The 20212-nt window shown below is 39.1% G+C and overlaps 1 protein-coding gene across 2 annotated transcripts; it reads right to left on the bottom strand.

Annotated features, from left to right (window-relative positions):
• Nucleotides 1–10443: 10443 nt before the first annotated feature.
• On the bottom strand, nucleotides 10444–15864 carry RPL21 (ribosomal protein L21). Of its 2 annotated transcripts, none has more exons than XM_083361876.1 (6): nucleotides 15676–15864; nucleotides 13315–13406; nucleotides 12973–13034; nucleotides 11930–12042; nucleotides 11438–11588; nucleotides 10444–10575 (listed from the first exon to the last, which is right to left on the bottom strand). In XM_083361876.1, the coding sequence occupies exons 2-6, from the start codon at nucleotides 13379–13381 to the stop codon at nucleotides 10486–10488; spliced, it is 483 nt and encodes a 160-aa protein (XP_083218002.1). In that variant the 5' UTR covers nucleotides 13382–13406; nucleotides 15676–15864; the 3' UTR covers nucleotides 10444–10485. The 2 variants fall into 2 exon arrangements, with proteins under 2 accessions (XP_083218002.1, XP_083218003.1); XM_083361877.1 differs by lacking the exon at nucleotides 15676–15864 and adding an exon at nucleotides 14679–14699.
• Between the last annotated feature and the right edge of the window lie 4348 nt (nucleotides 15865–20212).

Below are 20212 nucleotides of genomic sequence, written 5' to 3'. Positions count from 1 at the left end.
GCTATATTTTTTGCTGAAAGATTAAAATTACAGGGAGTGCAGAATTATTAGGCAAGTTGTATTTTTGAGGATTAATTTTATTATTGAACAACAACCATGTTCTCAATGAACCCAAAAAACTCATTAATATCAAAGCTGAATATTTTTGGAAGTAGTTTTTAGTTTGTTTTTAGTTATAGCTATTTTAGGGGGATATCTGTGTGTGCAGGTGACTATTACTGTGCATAATTATTAGGCAACTTAACAAAAAACAAATATATACCCATTTCAATTATTTATTTTTACCAGTGAAACCAATATAACATCTCAACATTCACAAATATACATTTCTGACATTCAAAAACATAACAAAAACAAATCAGTGACCAATATAGCCACCTTTCTTTGCAAGGACACTCAAAAGCCTGCCATCCATGGATTCTGTCAGTGTTTTGATCTGTTCACCATCAACATTGCGTGCAACAGCAACCACAGCCTCCCAGACACTGTTCAGAGAGGTGTACTGTTTTCCCTCCTTGTAAATCTCACATTTGATGATGGACCACAGGTTCTCAATGGGGTTCAGATCAGGTGAACAAGGAGGCCATGTCATTAGATTTCCTTCTTTTATACCCTTTCTTGCCAGCCACGCTGTGGAGTACTTGGACGCATGTGATGGAGCATTGTCCTGCATGAAAATCATGTTTTTCTTGAAGGATGCAGACTTCTTCCTGTACCACTGCTTGAAGAAGGTGTCTTCCAGAAACTGGCAGTAGGACTGGGAGTTGAGCTTGACTCCATCCTCAACCCGAAAAGGCCCCACAAGCTCATCTTTGATGATACCAGCCCAAACCAGTACTCCACCTCCACCTTGCTGGCGTCTGAGTCGGACTGGAGCTCTCTGCCCTTTACCAATCCAGCCACGGGCCCATCCATCTGGCCCATCAAGACTCACTCTCATTTCATCAGTCGATAAAACCTTAGAAAAATCAGTCTTGAGATATTTCTTGGCCCAGTCTTGACGTTTCAGCTTGTGTGTCTTGTTCAGTGGTGGTCGTCTTTCAGCCTTTCTTACCTTGGCCATGTCTCTGAGTATTGCACACCTTGTGCTTTTGGGCACTCCAGTGATGTTGCAGCTCTGAAATATGGCCAAACTGGTGGCAAGTGGCATCTTGGCAGCTGCACGCTTGACTTTTCTCAGTTCATGGGCAGTTATTTTGCGCCTTGGTTTCTCCACACGCTTCTTGCGACCCTGTTGACTATTTTGAATGAAACGCTTGATTGTTCGATGATCACGCTTCAGAAGCTTTGCAATTTTAAGAGTGCTGCATCCCTCTGCAAGATATCTCACTATTTTTGACTTTTCTGAGCCTGTTAAGTCCTTTTGACCCATTTTGCCAAAGGAAAGGAAGTTGCCTAATAATTATGCACACCTGATACAGGGTGTTGATGTCATTAGACCACACCCCTTCTCATTACAGAGATGCACATCACCTAATATGCTTAATTGGTAGGCTTTCGAGCCTATACAGCTTGGAGTAAGACAACATGCATAAAGAGGATGATGTGGTCAAAATACTCATTTGCCTAATAATTCTGCACTCCCTGTATGAATCACATTTTCTCCTCTGAATAAAGATAATAAATACACATCCAATCATAATAAATGTAATGTGCTATAAACCTCCAGAGAAACACACTTCATTGCAGCAAATTTCACTGAAATGTGGATCTAAGATGGATGGAGCTATCATAATATCAATCCACATCAAACAGAGGCAATATTCTGAGAGGGAGCCTAAAACGTTTATCAGTTCCCATTTTAAATTGTTCTGTTCCAATACGAACTTGGTGTTTAGCTATGGAAATCATGATAAAAGGTAAAGGTTCATGCGTGCTAGTCGTTTCCAACTCTAGGGGCCGGTACTCATCTCCGTTTCAAAGCCGAAGAGCCAGCGCTTGTCCAAGGACGTCTTCGTGGTGCTTAGCAATAGCCTTCATTCTATGTGTATACCTGCTTATTAGGGCTTTCGGGGGGGGCAGCGGCATTTTTACAAAGTCAGCTTATTGCCCCCAACAATCTGGGTCCTCATTTTACCTACCTCGGAAGGATGGAAGGCTGAGTTAACCTTGAGCCTGGTGGGACTCGAACCTGCACTAATTGCAGGCAGCTGGTGTTACTTAAGGAGGCATTAGCCCACTGCTCCACCAAGGCTCTTGATAAGGTTGCTTCTCTCCTTGACTAGTTTCCATCCATTGCTTGTTGTCCTGCCTTCAGGTGCTTTGGAGAATAGCTTGACTCCCTCTTCTTTGGGGCAACCCCTGAGATATTGGAACACTGCTATCATGTGACCCCTGGTTCTTCTTTTCATTAAACTAGACATACTCAATTCCAGCAACTCGTGGTCATGTAGCCGGCATGACTAGACGCCAAAGGCGCACGGAACGCTGTTACATTCCCACTGTAGTAATCCCTATTTTTCTACTTGCTTTTTTACGTGCTTTCGAACTGCTAGGTTTGCAGAAGCTGGGACGAGTAACAGGTGCTCACTCTGCTACGCGGCACTCGGGATTCGACCCGCCAAACTGCCGATCTTCTGATCAACCTCAGCGTCCTAACCCACTGAGCCACTGCATCATGATAGTAGGCTACAAATGTGGGATCTATTAGCAGTTGTCAGCGAAATGGAGGGGTGGGAGAAATCTCTAGAGACAAAGAAGAAAACTCTTCAACAGAATGCAATATAAAATGTTCACATTCCAGACACCTAAATCCTCTTCTAGAGGATTCTGAGCTATTTTCCTGTCTTGTTTGCTCTTCAGCAATTAGTATTTAGAATAGAATAGAATAACAAAGTTGGAAGAGACCTTGGAGGTCTTCTAGTCCAACCCCCTGCTCAGGCAGTAAACCCTATACCACAGGTCTGCAACCCACGGCTCCAGAGCCGCATGTGGCTCTTTCAGCCGTCTCCTGCGGCTCCCAGTCCTCTGCCATGTGCAGTCCAAAAAAAAAAAGGGCGACTAAAAAAGTTCAACCAATTCAAATATGCAGGGTAGGTGCATATCTCGCCTTGGCTCCACTCTTCAGTCAAACCCTGTTCTGCGCATGTGCACACATTTTTTGCGGCTCCCAGTTTTTCCTTTTGTGAGGGAACCGGTTCCGAGTGGCTCTTTCACTGTTTCAGGTTGCTGACCCCTGCCCTATACCATTTCAGACAAATGGTTGTCCAATCTCTTCTTAAAAACTTCCAGTGTTGGAGCATTCACAACTTCTGGAGGCAAGTTGTTCCACTGATTGTTCTGTCAGGAAAATTCTCCTTAGTTCTAGGTTGTTTTTTTTATCCCATTTATATCCCTCCCTTCTCCGAAGACTCAGGGTGGCTTACAATCTAAGAAGCACAAATCAATGTGCTTAGCAATAGCCTTCATTCTATGTGTATGCCTGCTTATTAGGGCTTTCGAGGGGGGCCCCCAGCGGCATTTTTACAAAGTCAGCTTATTGCCCCCAACAATCTGGGTCCTCATTTTTCCTACCTCGGAAGGATGGAAGGCTGAGTCAACCTTGAGCCTGGTGGGACTCGAACCTGCACTAATTGCAGGCAGCTGGTGTTACTTAAGGAGGCATTAGCCCACTGCTCCACCAAGGCTCTTGATAAGGTTGCTTCTCTCCTTGACTAGTTTCCATCCATTGCTTGTTGTCCTGCCTTCAGGTGCTTTGGAGAATAGCTTGACTCCCTCTTCTTTGGGGCAACCCCTGAGATATTGGAACACTGCTATCATGTGACCCCTGGTTCTTCTTTTCATTAAACTAGACATACTCAATTCCAGCAACCATTCTTCCTGTTTTAGCCTCCAGTCCTCTCATCATCTTTGTTGCTCTTCTCTGTACTCTTTCTAAAGCAGGGGTGTCAAACTTGCAACGTCACATGTGTCGCGACGTAGCAATGGGGTGGGCATGGTTTTGGCATGACGCATCTGGCCCACGGGCTTGCAATTTGACACCCCTGTTCTAGAGTCTTTTTACATCATGGTGACCAAAACTGGATGCATTATTCTAAGTGTGGTCTTTCCAAGGCATTATAAAGTGGTGTTAACACTTCACGTGATCTTGATTCTATCCCTCTGTTAATGCAGCCTAGGACTGTGTTGGCTTTTTTGGCAGCTGCAGCACATTGCTGGCTCATATTTAAGTGATTGTCCACTAGGAGTCCACAATTACTACTATTGAGCCAAATACCACCCATACTGTACCTGTTCATTTGGTTTGTCTTGCCTAAATGTAGAACAGTACTTTTTTCACCATTAAATTTCATTTGTTAGATAGCACCCAATGTTCAAGTCTGTCAAGATCCTTCTGCATCTTAAGCCTATCTTCTGGAATGTTGGCTATTCCTGCCAGCTTGGTGTCACCTGCAAATTTGATGAGTTCCCCATCTATACCCTCATCCAAATCATTGATGATGTTGAAGAGTATTGGGCCTAAAACAGAGACTTTGGGTACCCCACTGCATATTTCCCGCCGTGTAGATGCAGTTTCATTGAGGACTACATGTTGTGTGTGGTTGGTTAGCCAGCTACGAATCCAACTGGTGATGATGCTGTCTAACCTACATTTTTCTATCTTATCAAGTAGTAGGTTGTGGTCTACTTTATGAAATGCCTTACTGAAGTTCAAGCAAATTATATCCACAGCATGGCCACTGAGCATGCTCAATTTTCATTGGACTAAATCAGAAGTGTAACAACCTTTTTTAGCCCAGGAGTCACATTTTGCAAAGTATGATTGGCGATAAAGATTACTGTACATCCAGCATTTTATGGACATCTAGTTCTAGGGTTGTTCCATCTGGCACAGAATATGAGAACAGTTAAAATATTTGAGTTCCCATCATGTCAGGTTTTCATGCTCATGTACCATCCTACTCTATTTCCTTTGCTCTCCTGTGTCTCTTTGCCATTTTCAGACCAATTACTCTGTTCCTAAACCTAGAATTTGGGGCCTTATTGGGTTCATGCTTTTAACTGCTCAGTCACTCATAGTTCCAGTGCGTCTGTCCCCAAAGCAGAGCCAGCAAGGAACCTATTGCAAGTTATGGTTTTTAATACTGTTTCATTGTTCCATTTTGTTAGTTTGAAATTTTAATAAAATGGGTACAGAACATTTTTCTGTCTGGACAAAGAAATAATAGTAGTCCATAACAGTGTTTCTCAACCTTAACAACTTTTAAGATGTGTGGATTTCAACTCTCAGAATTCTCCAGCCTGAGGAATTCTGGGAGTTGGAAGTCCACACATCTTAAAAGTTGTTGGGAAACACTTGCCTATGATAGAGAGGCCATGTTTATGCTGTCTGTCATGATTACCTTAACAAAGGCTTTTCTTCCAATTTGGGTATTATATTTTTTGCCTTACTGATAACAAACCAAAGCTAATGTGATGCTAAAATTCACATTACAATTTCTACAATTTCCCTTAAAAAAGTGGTAGCCGTTTTTCTACCTCATTCTCTGTTTCAGAATATGAATTTCATTTAATGATTTTTTTTTCTAATTTAAACTTATTTTTGAAGTAACATGGAGTATTATTCATTACTATACTGTATATCCATTATCCTGAGGATTGTTAGTTGCCCACAGTTCCTAAGTTGTGAAATAACTAATGAGATGTATTCTCTTATAGTGTTTTCTCTTGGGATTTAATTGAAGTATGGAAATTCAAGGGCTGCATATTCCTGCCCAAGCAAGTGGTAATGAATTACCTTGTAACCCAGGGTACAGTGTAATTAATACAATAACACCACATTTCCACACAAGTTATTTCAGTAAAACCTTTGAAAAATATTTCAAAAGCAAATTCTCTTTTATCAGACTGAAAGTCAATAAAATACTTAGGGTTGACCATGGAAACTAACTAGAAGTCAACTTATATACTAATTTTACCAGGTTATCTAAGTATAAATAGGAGAGGACTATATATACCATATAAAAACTAACACATTAATACATAATTTATGGGGGGGGAAGTCTCCAAGTAACATGAACAAAACTTATACAAAGCCATTAGTTGTTCTCTATGCAATCTACGTTTTATGGTTGGTCAGAATTACATTACTATTTTGCTAATGCTCCCAACAGTGGGTATCAATACTGCTAACGTCAGTATCGGGAGAGAAACAACCATATTCCTCAGCGTGCTTGGCTGAGGAATTCTGGAAGTTGAAGTCCAGAAGTCATAAAAGGGCCAAGTTTGAAGACCCCTGTAGTAGAGGGAACAGGTTTTAATGCCTCAACCCTCCACCACCCAATTTTTTTACAGTAAAAAAGAAGTTTGATCAGAATTCCAAAATGCATTTTAATGGTCCAGTCACAGAACACTGATTCAAAACCCTGTACCATGGCAGAAAAATCAGAGCCATGTAGTTTCCCTGGCATATACTACAAACTGATTTTATATATAGTTTTCATAGTAAGTATTACATCATATCAATTAATGTAGCTGCCCCCTCAAATATATGACTCTGGATGGCTCTAAAACAGCAAAACAATTCAAAAAGAATTTAAGAATAAAAATATAAAAAAGGATGATAAAATCCAGTGTCAAGGTATCCTCACACCCATCAATAACACTGAATACAACCAGTATGGAGTCTATCTCAAATTGGCTTGCAGAAGATAACAGCAAAAGTATTTTTGCCCTTTAATGCTCTTTCAGGTTGCAGTCCAAACAAGCAGTGTGCTAGATGAACACAGCCTTTGCATGGACCAGCTATGCATCATGCTAGCATTGCAAACGCCCAGTTAATGCTGCTGTGTCACCAAATAATGTATCCAAGGAGGAAGCCAATCCTTCACACTTAATATTAAGTTTAGAATGTAAAATCTTGTTGTTCCCCAACAAGATGCCTTTGGCTGACCCTGCCCTCCTTGATCTCAACAGCTGCCTTTGCAGGTAAATAGTCTTGAAACATGCATAGCCCAGGAAAAGCAGCCTTTTTTTCTATTGCTGTTTTGAACTAACAAAATTAGCTATCTGTTGTGTGAGAAAGAACAATGACTCAAGCTCAGAAAGGAAGGTTAAGTGACAGATGTGGGGGTGAGAGGAAGAACTGATGCAAAATGAGATGAAATATATAATAGGAACACATAAGGAGTGGCCTGGGAAGAGTCAGAAACATTTTAAAACAACAGACCTGAAAACATGAAGTTCAGTGAAGAGTACAAGAGAGATTCAGAGACAAAAGCCTACAGGTGACAATATGCTCTCAACATTACAAAACATGACATCAAAAGTTCAATGACTAATCATTACAAATTAAGCTCTCCTGAAAGCCTCCTTTACAGCTTCTTTGCAGTCACCACTCCCCACTCTTCCATTTTCTCTAATGATTCATGCCAATAGGGATTAATTTGTGTATGGCTTTTTAGCAGTTGGGGAAAAGGACGTTATCCAGCAACCTTTGAATCCATCTCTTAATATTCCAATTCCAACCAGATCAGCATTTCTAAAAAAAAATGCTGTTGTTGGGAAAGGTGTAATGATATCTTAAAAGATCTGTGGCTCTAGAATGAACAATTCAACCATAACTAGCCATCAACTCAATGCAGTGGTTGTTTTGTTACCACTTGGCAACAATGGACAGAAACTCTTTACAAATCCATATATATAAATTAAGGTGTGCATCAAAGGTAAATCTTAGAAGCAGTTCTAACTGAAACAAGAATTCATCTGAAATGAACCAAATACAGGCCTCTGTGATCTTGGTTAAGAATGGCAGTGTCCTGATTCACACAATATAGGAAATGCAGTTTACTGGATTTAGGCTTAAATTTTTTGATGAATCCAATCATTGTGATTTATGAACCAGTTTACGACTTAGTATTGAATAAAACCCAATGAATCGTGGCATACTCCATAAACCACGAATACAGTCAACTTATGACTGTAATTAAGCCCATAATACTCATTTATAAGTAATGACAATCGAAAAGCAGACCCAGGTTTTACAATAGTTTTTGTGGCATTTGTTAAGCAAATGCCATGGTCATTAAGCAAACCCATTGTTTGCTATGGGGTGGTTTTTGCTAGAAACGTGAAGTAAACATTGGTTTCCATCATGTGAGCATAGGGCACTACAAACAGCAGTAAATTGTGGGCAGATAGCCAAATGCCCAAAAAGTGGTCATGTGACTGGTGTGTGTGCACACACCAGAACTTCAAATTAAGGTATTGTATTTTTGAATGGTTGCTAAGCAACCAGTTGTAAGTCAAGGACTACTTGTAAGGTAAAGTATTATGCATAACCGTATCATGAACATTCACCATCACTCTTAAAATTTCGTTTTCGTGACTTGGTTGCCCATTGGCTAAAATATAAAATGTTACATTTTCTTGCAACTGTCCAAACCTTTCATTTTTTTATTTCTTGACACAACTATGATGCATATATTGTCTAAATACATATTTGAGGAAGGAAATGAGAAGGATAAAAAGCACTCTCCCACCCTTTCCATTTTTCACTGCATTTAAATGTTTAAAATATTGTGGGGTCACATAATTTCTATGCTGTTCTGACGTGCTCTTAACTGCTCAAAAAACCGAAATCAACTAAGCAAACCCTCAAAGTCTAAAGCCCGTTTCAAAACTCATTCTGTCAAGCAGTAATTTGTAATTTCCCTGAGTCCTCAGGGAATAGGGCGGTATATAAATATAACTAAATAAATAAATAAGTAATGTCCATTAAAATACCACCATTTAAACCAGATATGTCAAACACAAGGCCCGGGGGCCAGATCCAGCCCGCGAAGTGGTTTCATGCGGTCCGTGAAGCCATCCTGGCAACAGTGAGGGAACGGCCCCCACTGCCTTGGCCCTGGCCCAGAGACCCTCCTTCTGCCAGAGACCCTCAGATCTGTCCCACTCCTGCCCAGGCCCCCATAGGCGCCCTTGATGCGAACGATGTAGAGCTGGCCAGGCCCACCCAGTAGGCCATACACACTCTAGCCACACCCACACAGTAGGCCACACCCACCCAGCCCCCTGAGGGCAACCGCAATGCTGATGTGGCCCTCAATGAAATTGAGTTTGACACCCCTGATTTAAACGCACAAAGCACAAAGACCTGCACTTTAATTATTTACGGAAATCAAACGTTGCAGTAGTATGAAGCTTGCCTGATTTCAAAGAGTTTCAAGATCTCTTCTCTTGCAGTAGAAAAAAAGTTGAAATTTGTGTGAAGACGATTTGCCTTATGTACAGAAATCAGTCAAAATACCTGGCTTATATACACATCACTAAGGCATCATCAGCAGGTTCAAACATCATATACAGCATGAATCAGGCCAAACATATGCAGCTTAACTCTACTTAAAGGTAGATTCCAATTGAGCTCAACTTTATGAAAATGCCTGTTATGACAGCTGTAATGGTTTGCTACTGTTTTCTTCTGGAATATTTTTTTTTACTTTGTATTCTAGTCCCCACCTTAACATTTCCTGGGAATCTCCCATTAAAGTACTAACCTCAGTTAACTTTGAGGTAAGTTAATACATGTTGCCACTTTTGGCTTGGCTTAGTTTGTCTGAATGTTACTACAAAGGAGAGGAATCTTCTGTCCCCAGATGGCCTATCAATCAATGCTGCCACATTAGATACCAAGCATAATAGATGTACATGATCTATTATTTGATTAGTAACACTATCTCACGCTTGTTAACTTATAATAACACATATATCTTATTCACATTTTTTCTTAAAATTAGAAAATGTATTCATTTTCTCAGGGCTTGTTTCTACCTGTCAATCTCATTCCATTGTGTTACGACTTAAAAAGCATATAAAACTATTTTGTGAGTTTTTCATGTTCATCAGTGAAAATGTTTGAGTACAGAATACAAGTGAACCATCTTCCATTTAGTAGTTCTCAAGTCAGATTTTTACTAACACTTGTGATTTGAATTTCAGGGTCAACATAGAAGCCTAATTCATACTACTAGGACTCCCCGACATTGGTGAGTAAGGAAGAGAGAGGGGAGACATTTTTAGTAGTTCGTGGAAACAACAGAAAGTCATAGTGCCAAATCATTAAGAGTGGAGAGTATCTTATTAGCAAACCAAAAGAAAAGAATTTGAGAAATATGCTACTTGTCAGAAACAATTTAAACAGAAACAGCATTTTTTAAAAATAAACTTCACATTCTTTAGATTTATAATTCCAGTATTTTCTTTCTCTAAAGTATTTTTAATTCAAAAGGCACTGGGGATTAATTGTAAGACTATTCCTGTGCATATATAAAAACTAATTGCAGGGTATTAACAGACAAGTAATTCACGGTTCACAGAAAAATAGCTGTCTTTTAGGTGATAGTTTCTGCCCATAATTAATTGTATGCTGAATTATAACATATATAGTAAATAGGAATACGGAACTTTCAATTCAGAAATAATAATTCTGAATACACAAACAAGTACTTCAGTCCTTTTCAAGGTATTTTATTTTGTTCATACACACTATGCCATGAATTCATAAGGAATTGGTTCCAGCAACTCTGGCTCTTTTCCATTGGTTCTAACAAAGTGAGCTTCTCTTGGAGGTGCAGGCTGTAAACAAGAATACAAAAGAAGCGTGAGTTACAATAGTGCAACATATATCAAAAAAGCTTTTTTATAGAGCACTTAATTATTAGGAAACTTGTCTTTCCTCAAAATTAGGAATATATCTTAAGAGCAAAAACAAAAAAAATTTAGTCTTTTACATTTGACAAATTAAGCTAGCTCTCTTAATAAGGTGACTGACAACTTTAAAATCATTTTTTTACTCTTCGTGCCTTTGATCTTTTTCAGATTTAGCTTGTTATGACAGTAGACAATAGATTAAAACTGTAACAGTAACATTTAAACACTATATAAACTAAACATTTAAGTACTATATAAACACATATTTTATTTACAGGTAGTTCCCAACTTACGACCAGACACTTAATGACCATTCAAAGCTACAACAAAATCCTCGCCAGAGCCATTTATGACCTGCTTTTGAAGTTATGAGGCACACACACTCTGGTCACAACAGCACTTTGGACGATAACTGGTTCATAATTACAGCCATTTACACTATCCCAGTCACCTAACCACAAATTGCAACATTTTTTGCTGGTTTCTAGCAAAAAAATGCCCATTGGGGAAAACTGATTTGCTTAACTGTGATATTAGCTTAACAACCATGGAAATTACTTAAAAATCAGGTCTGGTTTTGGATTAATGACTGTACTTTTCAAGCTCAATTATGGCCTCAAGTTGAAGACTACCTGTATGTCAACAAACTCTCCCTTGTGCGTGATCTGACAGAGATAACTTTTTAAACAACTCTCAACATTTTTGCCTAGTTACATACCAAGTGTTTCTCAAAGTAACTTTAGATTTGCTTTAGTACCGACTACTTAAGACATATTCTCAATGTTACCTGGCGTTTTAACTCAAACCAAGTGCCCTTTTCCTTTGCTTCCTTTTTCTTTCTTTCATTTTCCTTCACACGCTGCAAAAAACTGTCTCTGCTCTTAGAATGCTTAATGTGTTCGATGCGCACGTTGATTCTCTTAGCAAGGATCTTGCCTCTAGGAGAAAAAAGATACAGGCACAGTCAGAGTTTTAGCATTTTCTTTTTTAATAACCAAAACTAGATCAGTGAGATCAAGTCAGTATGGTTCTATTGTCTTGACATTCCCAAACTACATTTTGTTGCAGAAGAGATTCAGCATCTGTTTCCTCTGACAGGATCCAAGCCAATTAAATATAATCTGGCTGGGTTTTAAAAGGATAGTTGCTGTAACCCCCTCTGAATGACCAATTAAGACAAGAAATGTCTAACTGGTAAAGTGAAGGGGGAAACAGACACATTTTAACATAATAATATTCAGTAATGAGGAATAAAGTCAAAAACAAGGAATGCACTTACTTAACCTTCTTGTTCACAATAATGCCCACAGCATGCTGAGTAATGTTATATACCCTTCCAGTCTTGCCATGGTAACATTTGTGGGGCATGCCTTTTTGAACTGTTCCTGTGCCCTGTTAGTACAGAACGTTATACCATAAATGGTTATAAAAATGCCTGGGAATGTTTATTGGGAATATCTTGGGAAAGAACATTAATGAATTATTTACAACTGAATGCCTATGTTCTTAAATTCATTAATATAATTCCTGCTCTGCCTCCACAGTATAAGCTTTTCTAGTCAAACCAGAACAAACTTACTATCTAGGTAACCTACTCAGCTACTATTTTCCATTTTAACTGAACCCCAATCTTCCAGTAATTGTATTCAACAACCACCAAATTGTGAATGGTATGGGCATAATTTATGAACCCAATGAATCATACATAGCTTACTAATCGCTATATCAAATCTTTATTACATTATAAACCAGCATAAACCCCTATCGTAATTTTATTATTTTATCTGAAGGCCTATGTTTCCTGGAGAGCTAGATAAGGTCTCTGGTTTGCTTTCAGTGCCGGTGAAATGTTTTGCTCAGTTTGCTTTAGTTATTGCAATCATCGGAGAGAGTCATCATCAAGCACCAGAGCATTAAAATAATGTAATGCATCATTACAAAATCGAAGAATTCAGCACAGATGAGACCATTTGATTAAACTTACACATTAGGAAAAAATATCACTAGAGTTTTTCAAGAACCAAAACTATAATCTCAAGTGAAGTACTGCACATCTGATTACAGATGCTCCATTACGACCACGTAATTTTTACTTTTAAAAATTGCATCTTTTTATATTTTTATTAAATAAGACAAACATTAATACAACAAATTAAATATTAAGGATACAAAAAGCATGCACAAAGTTCAGCAATATAATTTCAAGACAACTGTTTATCCTTTTAGATTATGTTGTGTTACACTTTTACTTTAATAAAGTAATAAGAGCTCTGTAGCCTAATTTTATTTTCAGGAAAGTAATTTTTAAGGTAAGAAACATACCTTAATATCAACAATATCACCCTTCTTATAGATTCGCATGTAGGTAGCAAGAGGAACAACACCTTTTTTTAAAAAAAATGCAACAATTACTTATATTTAATTAATTTCATGTATTTTAATACCCCAATCCCTTATTAAGGATTAAAAATAGAATTAAAGAATCTTTCCCCCAATAATGATCAACAGTAGGCATTAGACAAACTTAATGGTGAACTTTAAATTATGATATTGGTATTCCTTAACTATAATGCATGTTGTATAATCCACACAGGTAGGGATTCAACCAACATTTTTATTTCCATCATTTTATTAAATTTAACTGGCTCAATAAATATTACTTACCATGTTTGCGAAAGGGTCTTGAGAACATGTAACGAGTCCCTCTCCTCTTTCCTTTTGTGTTTGTCATCTTGACTGATCACTAAGAACAATCACTATATAACAATTCAGAAAAAAGAAATATAAAGATAACTGTTAAATTTAAATGGAATTTCTAGTAAATACTAAAATAGCGATGCTTCCTTGTTACTGCACACGACTATAATATACAATTTTCACACAAAATCCTTTTAAGACAGTTAAATTCTTATAAGGGCCCCTACACTTAATTGGGCAATTTTTTATGGTTTTCTCAGAACGCAGGAAGAGACTATTGTAAAGTCAGACTTACACTCTCTCTTATTTACTCAGCTAAGATGGACGTACTACACACATGGGATTTGCTCGTGACAGCCAACACTAGATCAACCTTCCCTTATTCAATACCCTGGACATTTGTTGTTCTGTCCCCAGCAGACAGAATGCTAGTATACAAAACAAGTGTCTCAAATGTTAACTATCTGTTCAAACTACACTGTACAAAATTTAACTTTTTCCATCCCATATTCTCCAATTCAATAATTTGAAAGAGCACAAAGTTTAATAAAATGCAAGTATGGGAAAAGTTTTTGTTTTAGTAATCCAATTGAAGTTCCTTTGATGTACACCAGAATTGTAATAATTAGGACACAGCTGAATGCAACAAGAGCAAAGTATTTCTGAAATTAAAACAGCAATGTCCATTCCAATTTAATTATATTAGACTACAAGCAAAGGATTGCAAATGTAGCCTGTACCTTAAGAAGAGGGAGCCTTTAGGTCCTAGAAAAACATTTCAAAGATCTAAGCTTTGTCTTTTTGGAATGTGATAACCTAGGACACAGGTCTGCAACCCACGGCTCCGGAGCCGCATGCAGCTCTTTCAGCCATCTCCTGCAGCTCCCAGTCCTCTGCCATGTGCAGTCCAAAAAAAAAAAAAAAAGTGGGACTAAAAAAGTTCAACCAATCAATTCACATATGCAGGGTAGGTGCATATCTTGCCTTGGCTCCACTCTTCAGTCAAAGCCTGTTCTGCGTATGCGCGCATGTGCACACATTTTTTGCGGCTCCCAGTTTTTCCTTTTGTGAGGGAACCAGTTCAGAGTGGCTCTTTCACTGTTTCAGGTTGCTGACCCCTGACCTAGGATATGTAAATTTCCTCTTGTAATCTCTCCCCACACTACTGTAACTCAATCCAGAACAAATGCCCTTTTATATTAGCAAGAGAACATAAACTACAAGCAACGCAAAAGATCGCGGAGTTACGTGTTAAGTACCTCCATATTTTTAAGTCTAATTTCTTAAAAAGTTAAAACAGATGCGACAGATCGCTTCCCAAGACCTACCACCTATAACGTCCTTGCGTATCTAGCAGGAATGCTCTCCAACTGATGCCCGCCCCCCCCCCAAAAATAAGCCACATCCCAACTTATCTGGTAGGGCACCAGGTTAGAGAAACCTAGATGAAAACTTCTCGGGGAAAATATACGCAACTCTCCCACGCCAGATCGCAGACCGACTCAGTACACCGATCACGTTTAGGCAGGTTTTTTGTGATTTCTAACTCGCCAGGCTGCAAGGGGACATCTCTCTCTCTCTTTCCCCCTGCTCCGGCCACCACCACCCCGGTATTCAAAGCACGTGCCCAAGTTACTAAACGGCATTATGTCCCGAAGGTGCTTTATTATGTCCCGAAGGTGCTTTTTCAAGAGGCAAGTGGACTTTTTTTGTTTGTTTTTTTCTTTGAAGACGTTTCGCTTCTCATGGACCAAGAAGCTTCTTCGGCTGATGACCCAGATGACTGAGAAGGAATGGTCTTCCCAAACGCTGGGCTACCGAAGGGGGAGGAAGAGCAGGCCTACCGCCCTCAAGCACTGCCATTACCCCGCTGGGCCTTGGCCACGTGCGCCCGGATGCCATGCCATCCCTCCCGCCGCTCCCCTCCCCTTCGGTAGTTCGTTTTTAGGCCCGGATCGAAGCTCACCCCCTCCCTCCTCTCGTTCTTCTACCTTCCTAGCCCAGCCCTTCCCCCACCGCTCGTCTCCCTACGGCAGGGGTCTTCAAACTTGGCCCTTTTATGACTTGTGGACTTCAACTCCCAGAATTCCTCAGCCAGCTTTGCTGGCTGAGGAATTCTGGGAGTTGAAGTCCACAAGTCATAAAAGGGCCAAGTTTGAAGACCCCTGCCCTATGCTCTTCGCCTGGCCCTTATTTCTCCGGGCCTCCCCAAGCCACGTTCTGAAAAGCCTCCCGGCCTCCCGGAGTTTCAGCCAGCCACGTTTTCTTTCACCCGCTACTCCGACCAGCTCCGGGGCTACTGTTCCCCTCCCGCGACCCTCGGCATACCGGACCCGACGAAAAAAGAGCAGCAGCCGAACTCCTCCGGGGGACCTGGAAGATGGCGCCCAAAGGCCGAAAAGAAAGGAGGCGGCGCTTCGCCAAATCTCTCCGCGCCTTCCTTCCGGTTTAGCGCGGCGGCGGCGGCGGAAGCGGGGGCCTGATCCGATCCGCTCCTCCTAAAAGCGCCCGATTGAAAAATGGTCAGTGGTCGCCGAAGGACCCGGGCTGAAAAAAAAAAAAAAAAACTGACAATGTTCGCGCAGCAAGTTAAAGAAAATAGGAAGAAGGCGAACATTCAAGTCGCCGCGAAATAAACGCTCTGGGGTTTCTTAGGTGTTACGACAGGGGTCTTCAAACTTGGCCCTTTTATGACTTGTGGACTTCAACTCCCAGCATACGCTGGCTGAGGAATTCTGGGAGCTGAAGTCCACAAGTCATAAAAGGGCCAAGTTTGAAGACCCCTGTGTTACGATACTGAACTGGAGCAGGCACTGCTTTAGACAGCTTTCTTAGGAGGGCACTCGTGAGGCTGAGAGAGAAAAGCGGGGTGTTTGTACTATTTAGTAGTGCGGTGGGTGGAGTTGTGGGGACAAGCCGATGGAGTGCGTGAATGCGAGTAGTTCTGCATCTTATTTCTTGCGTATAGGATTAAGGTTGACGACCTCTGAGGGTTACATAAGCCAGCACTTGAATGATTCACCCAGCATAATTAGCTCTAAACCAATGTCTATATGGAGATTCTCAATCATCCAGGTCGTGGTTATTTTTCAAAAGGCAACTGGACTTTTTTTTTCTTTGAAGACGTTTCGCTTCGTATCCAAAAAGCTGCTTCAGTTCTGGCTGGAAATGGAAGGATTTATTTTATTTTTTGCAACCATCCAGTCGTTAGCTCTCTCGGAAACGTCGAGGCCACTTGGGGGGTTTATCTGTACCCGCAGGGTCACCTGAATCAGATAAATCAGCGCAAATACAGATTAAACCCCCCAAGTGGTCTCAACGACCCTGAGAAAGCTAATAACCAGATGATTGGGGGGGGGGGAAATCTTCCATTCCCCACTATTCAGTCGAAACTGAAAAAAACTTGGATGAGAAGGGAAACATCTTCAAGAAAAAACTAAGAAAGTTCAGTTGCCTTTTGAAAAGCAGCTTTGGGATAGTTAAACCATAGCCTGCAAACTACAATGGTTATATTCAATATGCTACGCCAAAATCAAGTATGGTTTACTCTAATGTGTGACTCCAGCTTAATACAATATAGTATGGACTTGTATGGATTGAAAGTTGGAGGTTTTCCTCAATGCACACAACATACGAGGCTTTAATGTAGCCAACCACTAATTTATATACCATGGTTTCTGATTACATTGAATCAGACTGCTATGTCTTAAATTGACAAACAATGGCTTAGAGTGATTTGAATCCCCAGTGCACATTTTTCAGCAAGTTTGGGCAGAAATTCAATTCAGATTTAGCAGTAGGTAAAGTGTTTAGGTAGATGCTAAATAATTTCAAATAATTTGATATCATGGACTTCTAGTTGAAAAATAGTGTCGGGAAACTTCTCTTTTAAAAATTAAGCAGAGGACATTTCAGATTTGTATTTGTAAATGCTGTCATAATTACACAACTGAGAATGTTCCACAAAAAAGTAAAATAAAACCCTAACAACATCCAAATATTTTGCAACCTTATAAATCTTAAGTAGTTTATTAAGACTTTGTTCATTTCATTGCATCCACTTCTTACCTTACTAATGAAAGCTATTATGCAGATTCATATATAATGCTAAATTATAGACCGTGTTAAAAAAAGCAGAGGATTCACACAACAGGATGCCGAAACAGGCCACGCTATAGCAATATACAAGTCACACACTACCTTGAAATACCGACTTTTTAAAAATTCTAAAAGGTAAAGGTTCCCCCGCACATGCGTGCTAGTCGTTTCCGACTCTAGGGGCCGGTGCTCATCTCCGTTTCAAAGCCGAAGAGCCAGCGCTTGTCCGAGGACGTCTCCATGGTCATGTGGCCAGCATGACTAGACGCCAAAGGCGCACAGAATGCTGTTACCTTCTCACTGTAGTGGTCCCTATTTTTCTACTTGCATTTTTACGTGCTTTCGAACTGCTAGGTTGGCAGAAGCTGGGACAAGTAACAGGCGCTCACTCTGTTACGCGGCACTCGGTATTCAACCCACCAAACTGCTGACCTTCTGATCGACAAGCTCAGCGTCATAACCCACTGAGCCACCGCTCATATTCTAGATATGTCTTAATTCTCTTATGTACCTAAGCAAAAGGATATATTATCCAAGGAAGCTTTCTCCTAGTTCAGTGTACATGGGAATATATAGTCTATTTTTTACATGTCTAAGATTAAGGTATTTAATAAATTAACAGCTTTATCTGACTAAACAACTCAGTGGTCGTATGATTTTGGAAAATTCAAGTTGGTTTTATAGCAAGCTCGTGAGCATATCTTTAATGGGGGCTGGACTTGATTAAAATGCACACTGTAAATTTGTATTTTATGAATTGCTTGTATAATTAAATACCCCAATTTAATTTTTGTCCACAGTTTTCCATTCTGTAGAAAAATAAAAGGAATACATTTATCCATATTTGTATTACATAGGTTATTTAGGAAGGAGAACTTATTACTTCATTCAAACATTATATACCCAAAGCCAAAAATGCTAAAAAAAAAATTCATGTCTTTTCTTTAAGCCAATTCCAAAATCCTTAAAATGCTAGGAAAAAACATGTTAATAACATTCCATGTTAAACTTTTTTTTGGACTCTCTCTAAATTTTAGAGAGCTATTTGGTATAAATAAGAATTTGCACAAGCAATGCTTGATTCCTTCCAATCAGTGTTTTGATGGTCTTTCATTTAGTAGCTAGCATTTCTGATACAGATATGTAAAGAAGAGTCAAACAGATGGAATCTGTTCATCAGGGTGTATTCATAACCAAGAGATTTTTATCCTTGAATATAGCCAGATGGGAAGTTTAAATTAGCTGACCATCTGCAAGTAATTAGGAACAAAACTACAGCAGATTTTTTTGAGAGGAAATTGTATAGTATAATAGAGTGAGAAAGGAAGCCAATCAAAATTAGCCTTCTACTTTTCTTGATAAGGAAGACAGCATTGCTTAAAAATTTATTGTAGCATAAACATATTAATAGCTGAACAATCAGCAGAAAACAAGCTCCTTCTAATTAACATGTTTTGTGTTACAGGAAAAATTATGCCAAACAAATGCACTGTATTTAAGTAGGAAATTTTACTGAATATATAGCACAATCCTCTGTATATTCCGAAGTAATTAAAATAACATAGGTTTTGTGGGGAGGGTAAAGGCATATGTGCACATGAACACAACTGTTGCAAGAAAGGTCATAAAATGGGGTAAAATTCATTTATCAACTGTCTCACTTAGCAACAGAAATTTTGGGCTCAATTGTGGTCGTAAGTCAAGGACTACCTGTGCTTTTTCCTCTATGATTAATCTTTTCATTTGTTCAGCACACTGCTCAGCTTTCTATTCTTAAACCTCAAAACCAAAATTATTGCTATCTACTATGGATTCACTAAGCACTTGGGATGACAATATCTTTGTTTTCACCATGTCTTTAATATTAACATTTTCACTTTCGTAGTGATTTATCTAAAATCTTTACTTTGGCTAACAAATGCTATCATCTACATATTTCAAGGTGTCATTAAATAATGCCATTATTCTATTCATATTCTATAATATTATATTACAGGGTATATTCATTATCAGATTTCAGTGATGTCTTTTTTGGAAACCTGCCTGTTCATTTCACATTCCCTATTTCCATATATGCTTCTATGTTTCTTCATAAGATATTAAGGAAAACTTTCCTTTCTCTAAAATTGTATTCAAGAGAAATTATTGTAATAATTTACAATTATTTGATGATTTGTACATTCAATACTTTTTTTTATATGGAGAAATATCCTTTCCCTACTTTTAGGATAGCCTGCCTTTTCTACATTATAAGGAACAAATATATCCTTTTTATCAACAAAAATATATCTGTTGATAAATTTTTTTTGCAAGTTTAAACAGTTTAGAGGATATCTTTACTGGATGCTTTTTCATTTGAGATTAATCACAATTCATAAGTCAAACCAAATAAACCAAACCCTCCTCATGCAGAGATTATACTGGATTAAGAAACATGGAATATAAATAAATCCTACCCATCTGATCCCATGCTAATGTCTTTTGCAGCTGAGCTGATTAATTTAGCTGCAATTCATTGATAATTTTGCAGGGGTTTGGAGAGACCATTTTCAAATGGTGGGATCCTCCCAGGCTGGTTTTATTCCTACAGATTAAGCTGTTGAAAAATAATTTCAGCTGTTTTAGATTGAGAAGAGCTACTGATTTTGCAACCTCCCTCCTCATTGAAAAATCTGATTATTCCCCCAACCCCCACTGAATTAAGAATGTGGAAAGGGCACTGTTTGGGTGTCTTTGTATTTGCTTTCTTGGCGAGCTGAAAAGTTCA

Source organism: Vipera ursinii (genome assembly GCF_947247035.1).
Source record: "Vipera ursinii genome assembly, chromosome: 4".
NCBI classification, from domain to species: domain Eukaryota; kingdom Metazoa; phylum Chordata; class Lepidosauria; order Squamata; family Viperidae; genus Vipera; species Vipera ursinii.
Note: the sequence above shows the minus strand (reverse complement) of the source record. Positions and strands in the feature narration are given on the sequence as shown.

What these genes read in the sequence shown, in the direction of transcription:
- RPL21 (XM_083361876.1), bottom strand. Translation starts at nt 13,381, where the DNA reads ATGACAAACACAAAAGGAAAGAGGAGAGGGACTCGTTACATGTTCTCA. An exon ending in AAGACCCTTTCGCAAACATG is followed by an intron (nt 13,035 to 13,314) that starts GTAAGTAATATT and finishes TTTTAAAAAAAG; the next exon opens with GTGTTGTTCCTCTTGCTACC. An exon ending in ATTGTGAACAAGAAGGTTAA is followed by an intron (nt 11,589 to 11,929) that starts GTAAGTGCATTC and finishes TTTTTCTCCTAG; the next exon opens with AGGCAAGATCCTTGCTAAGA.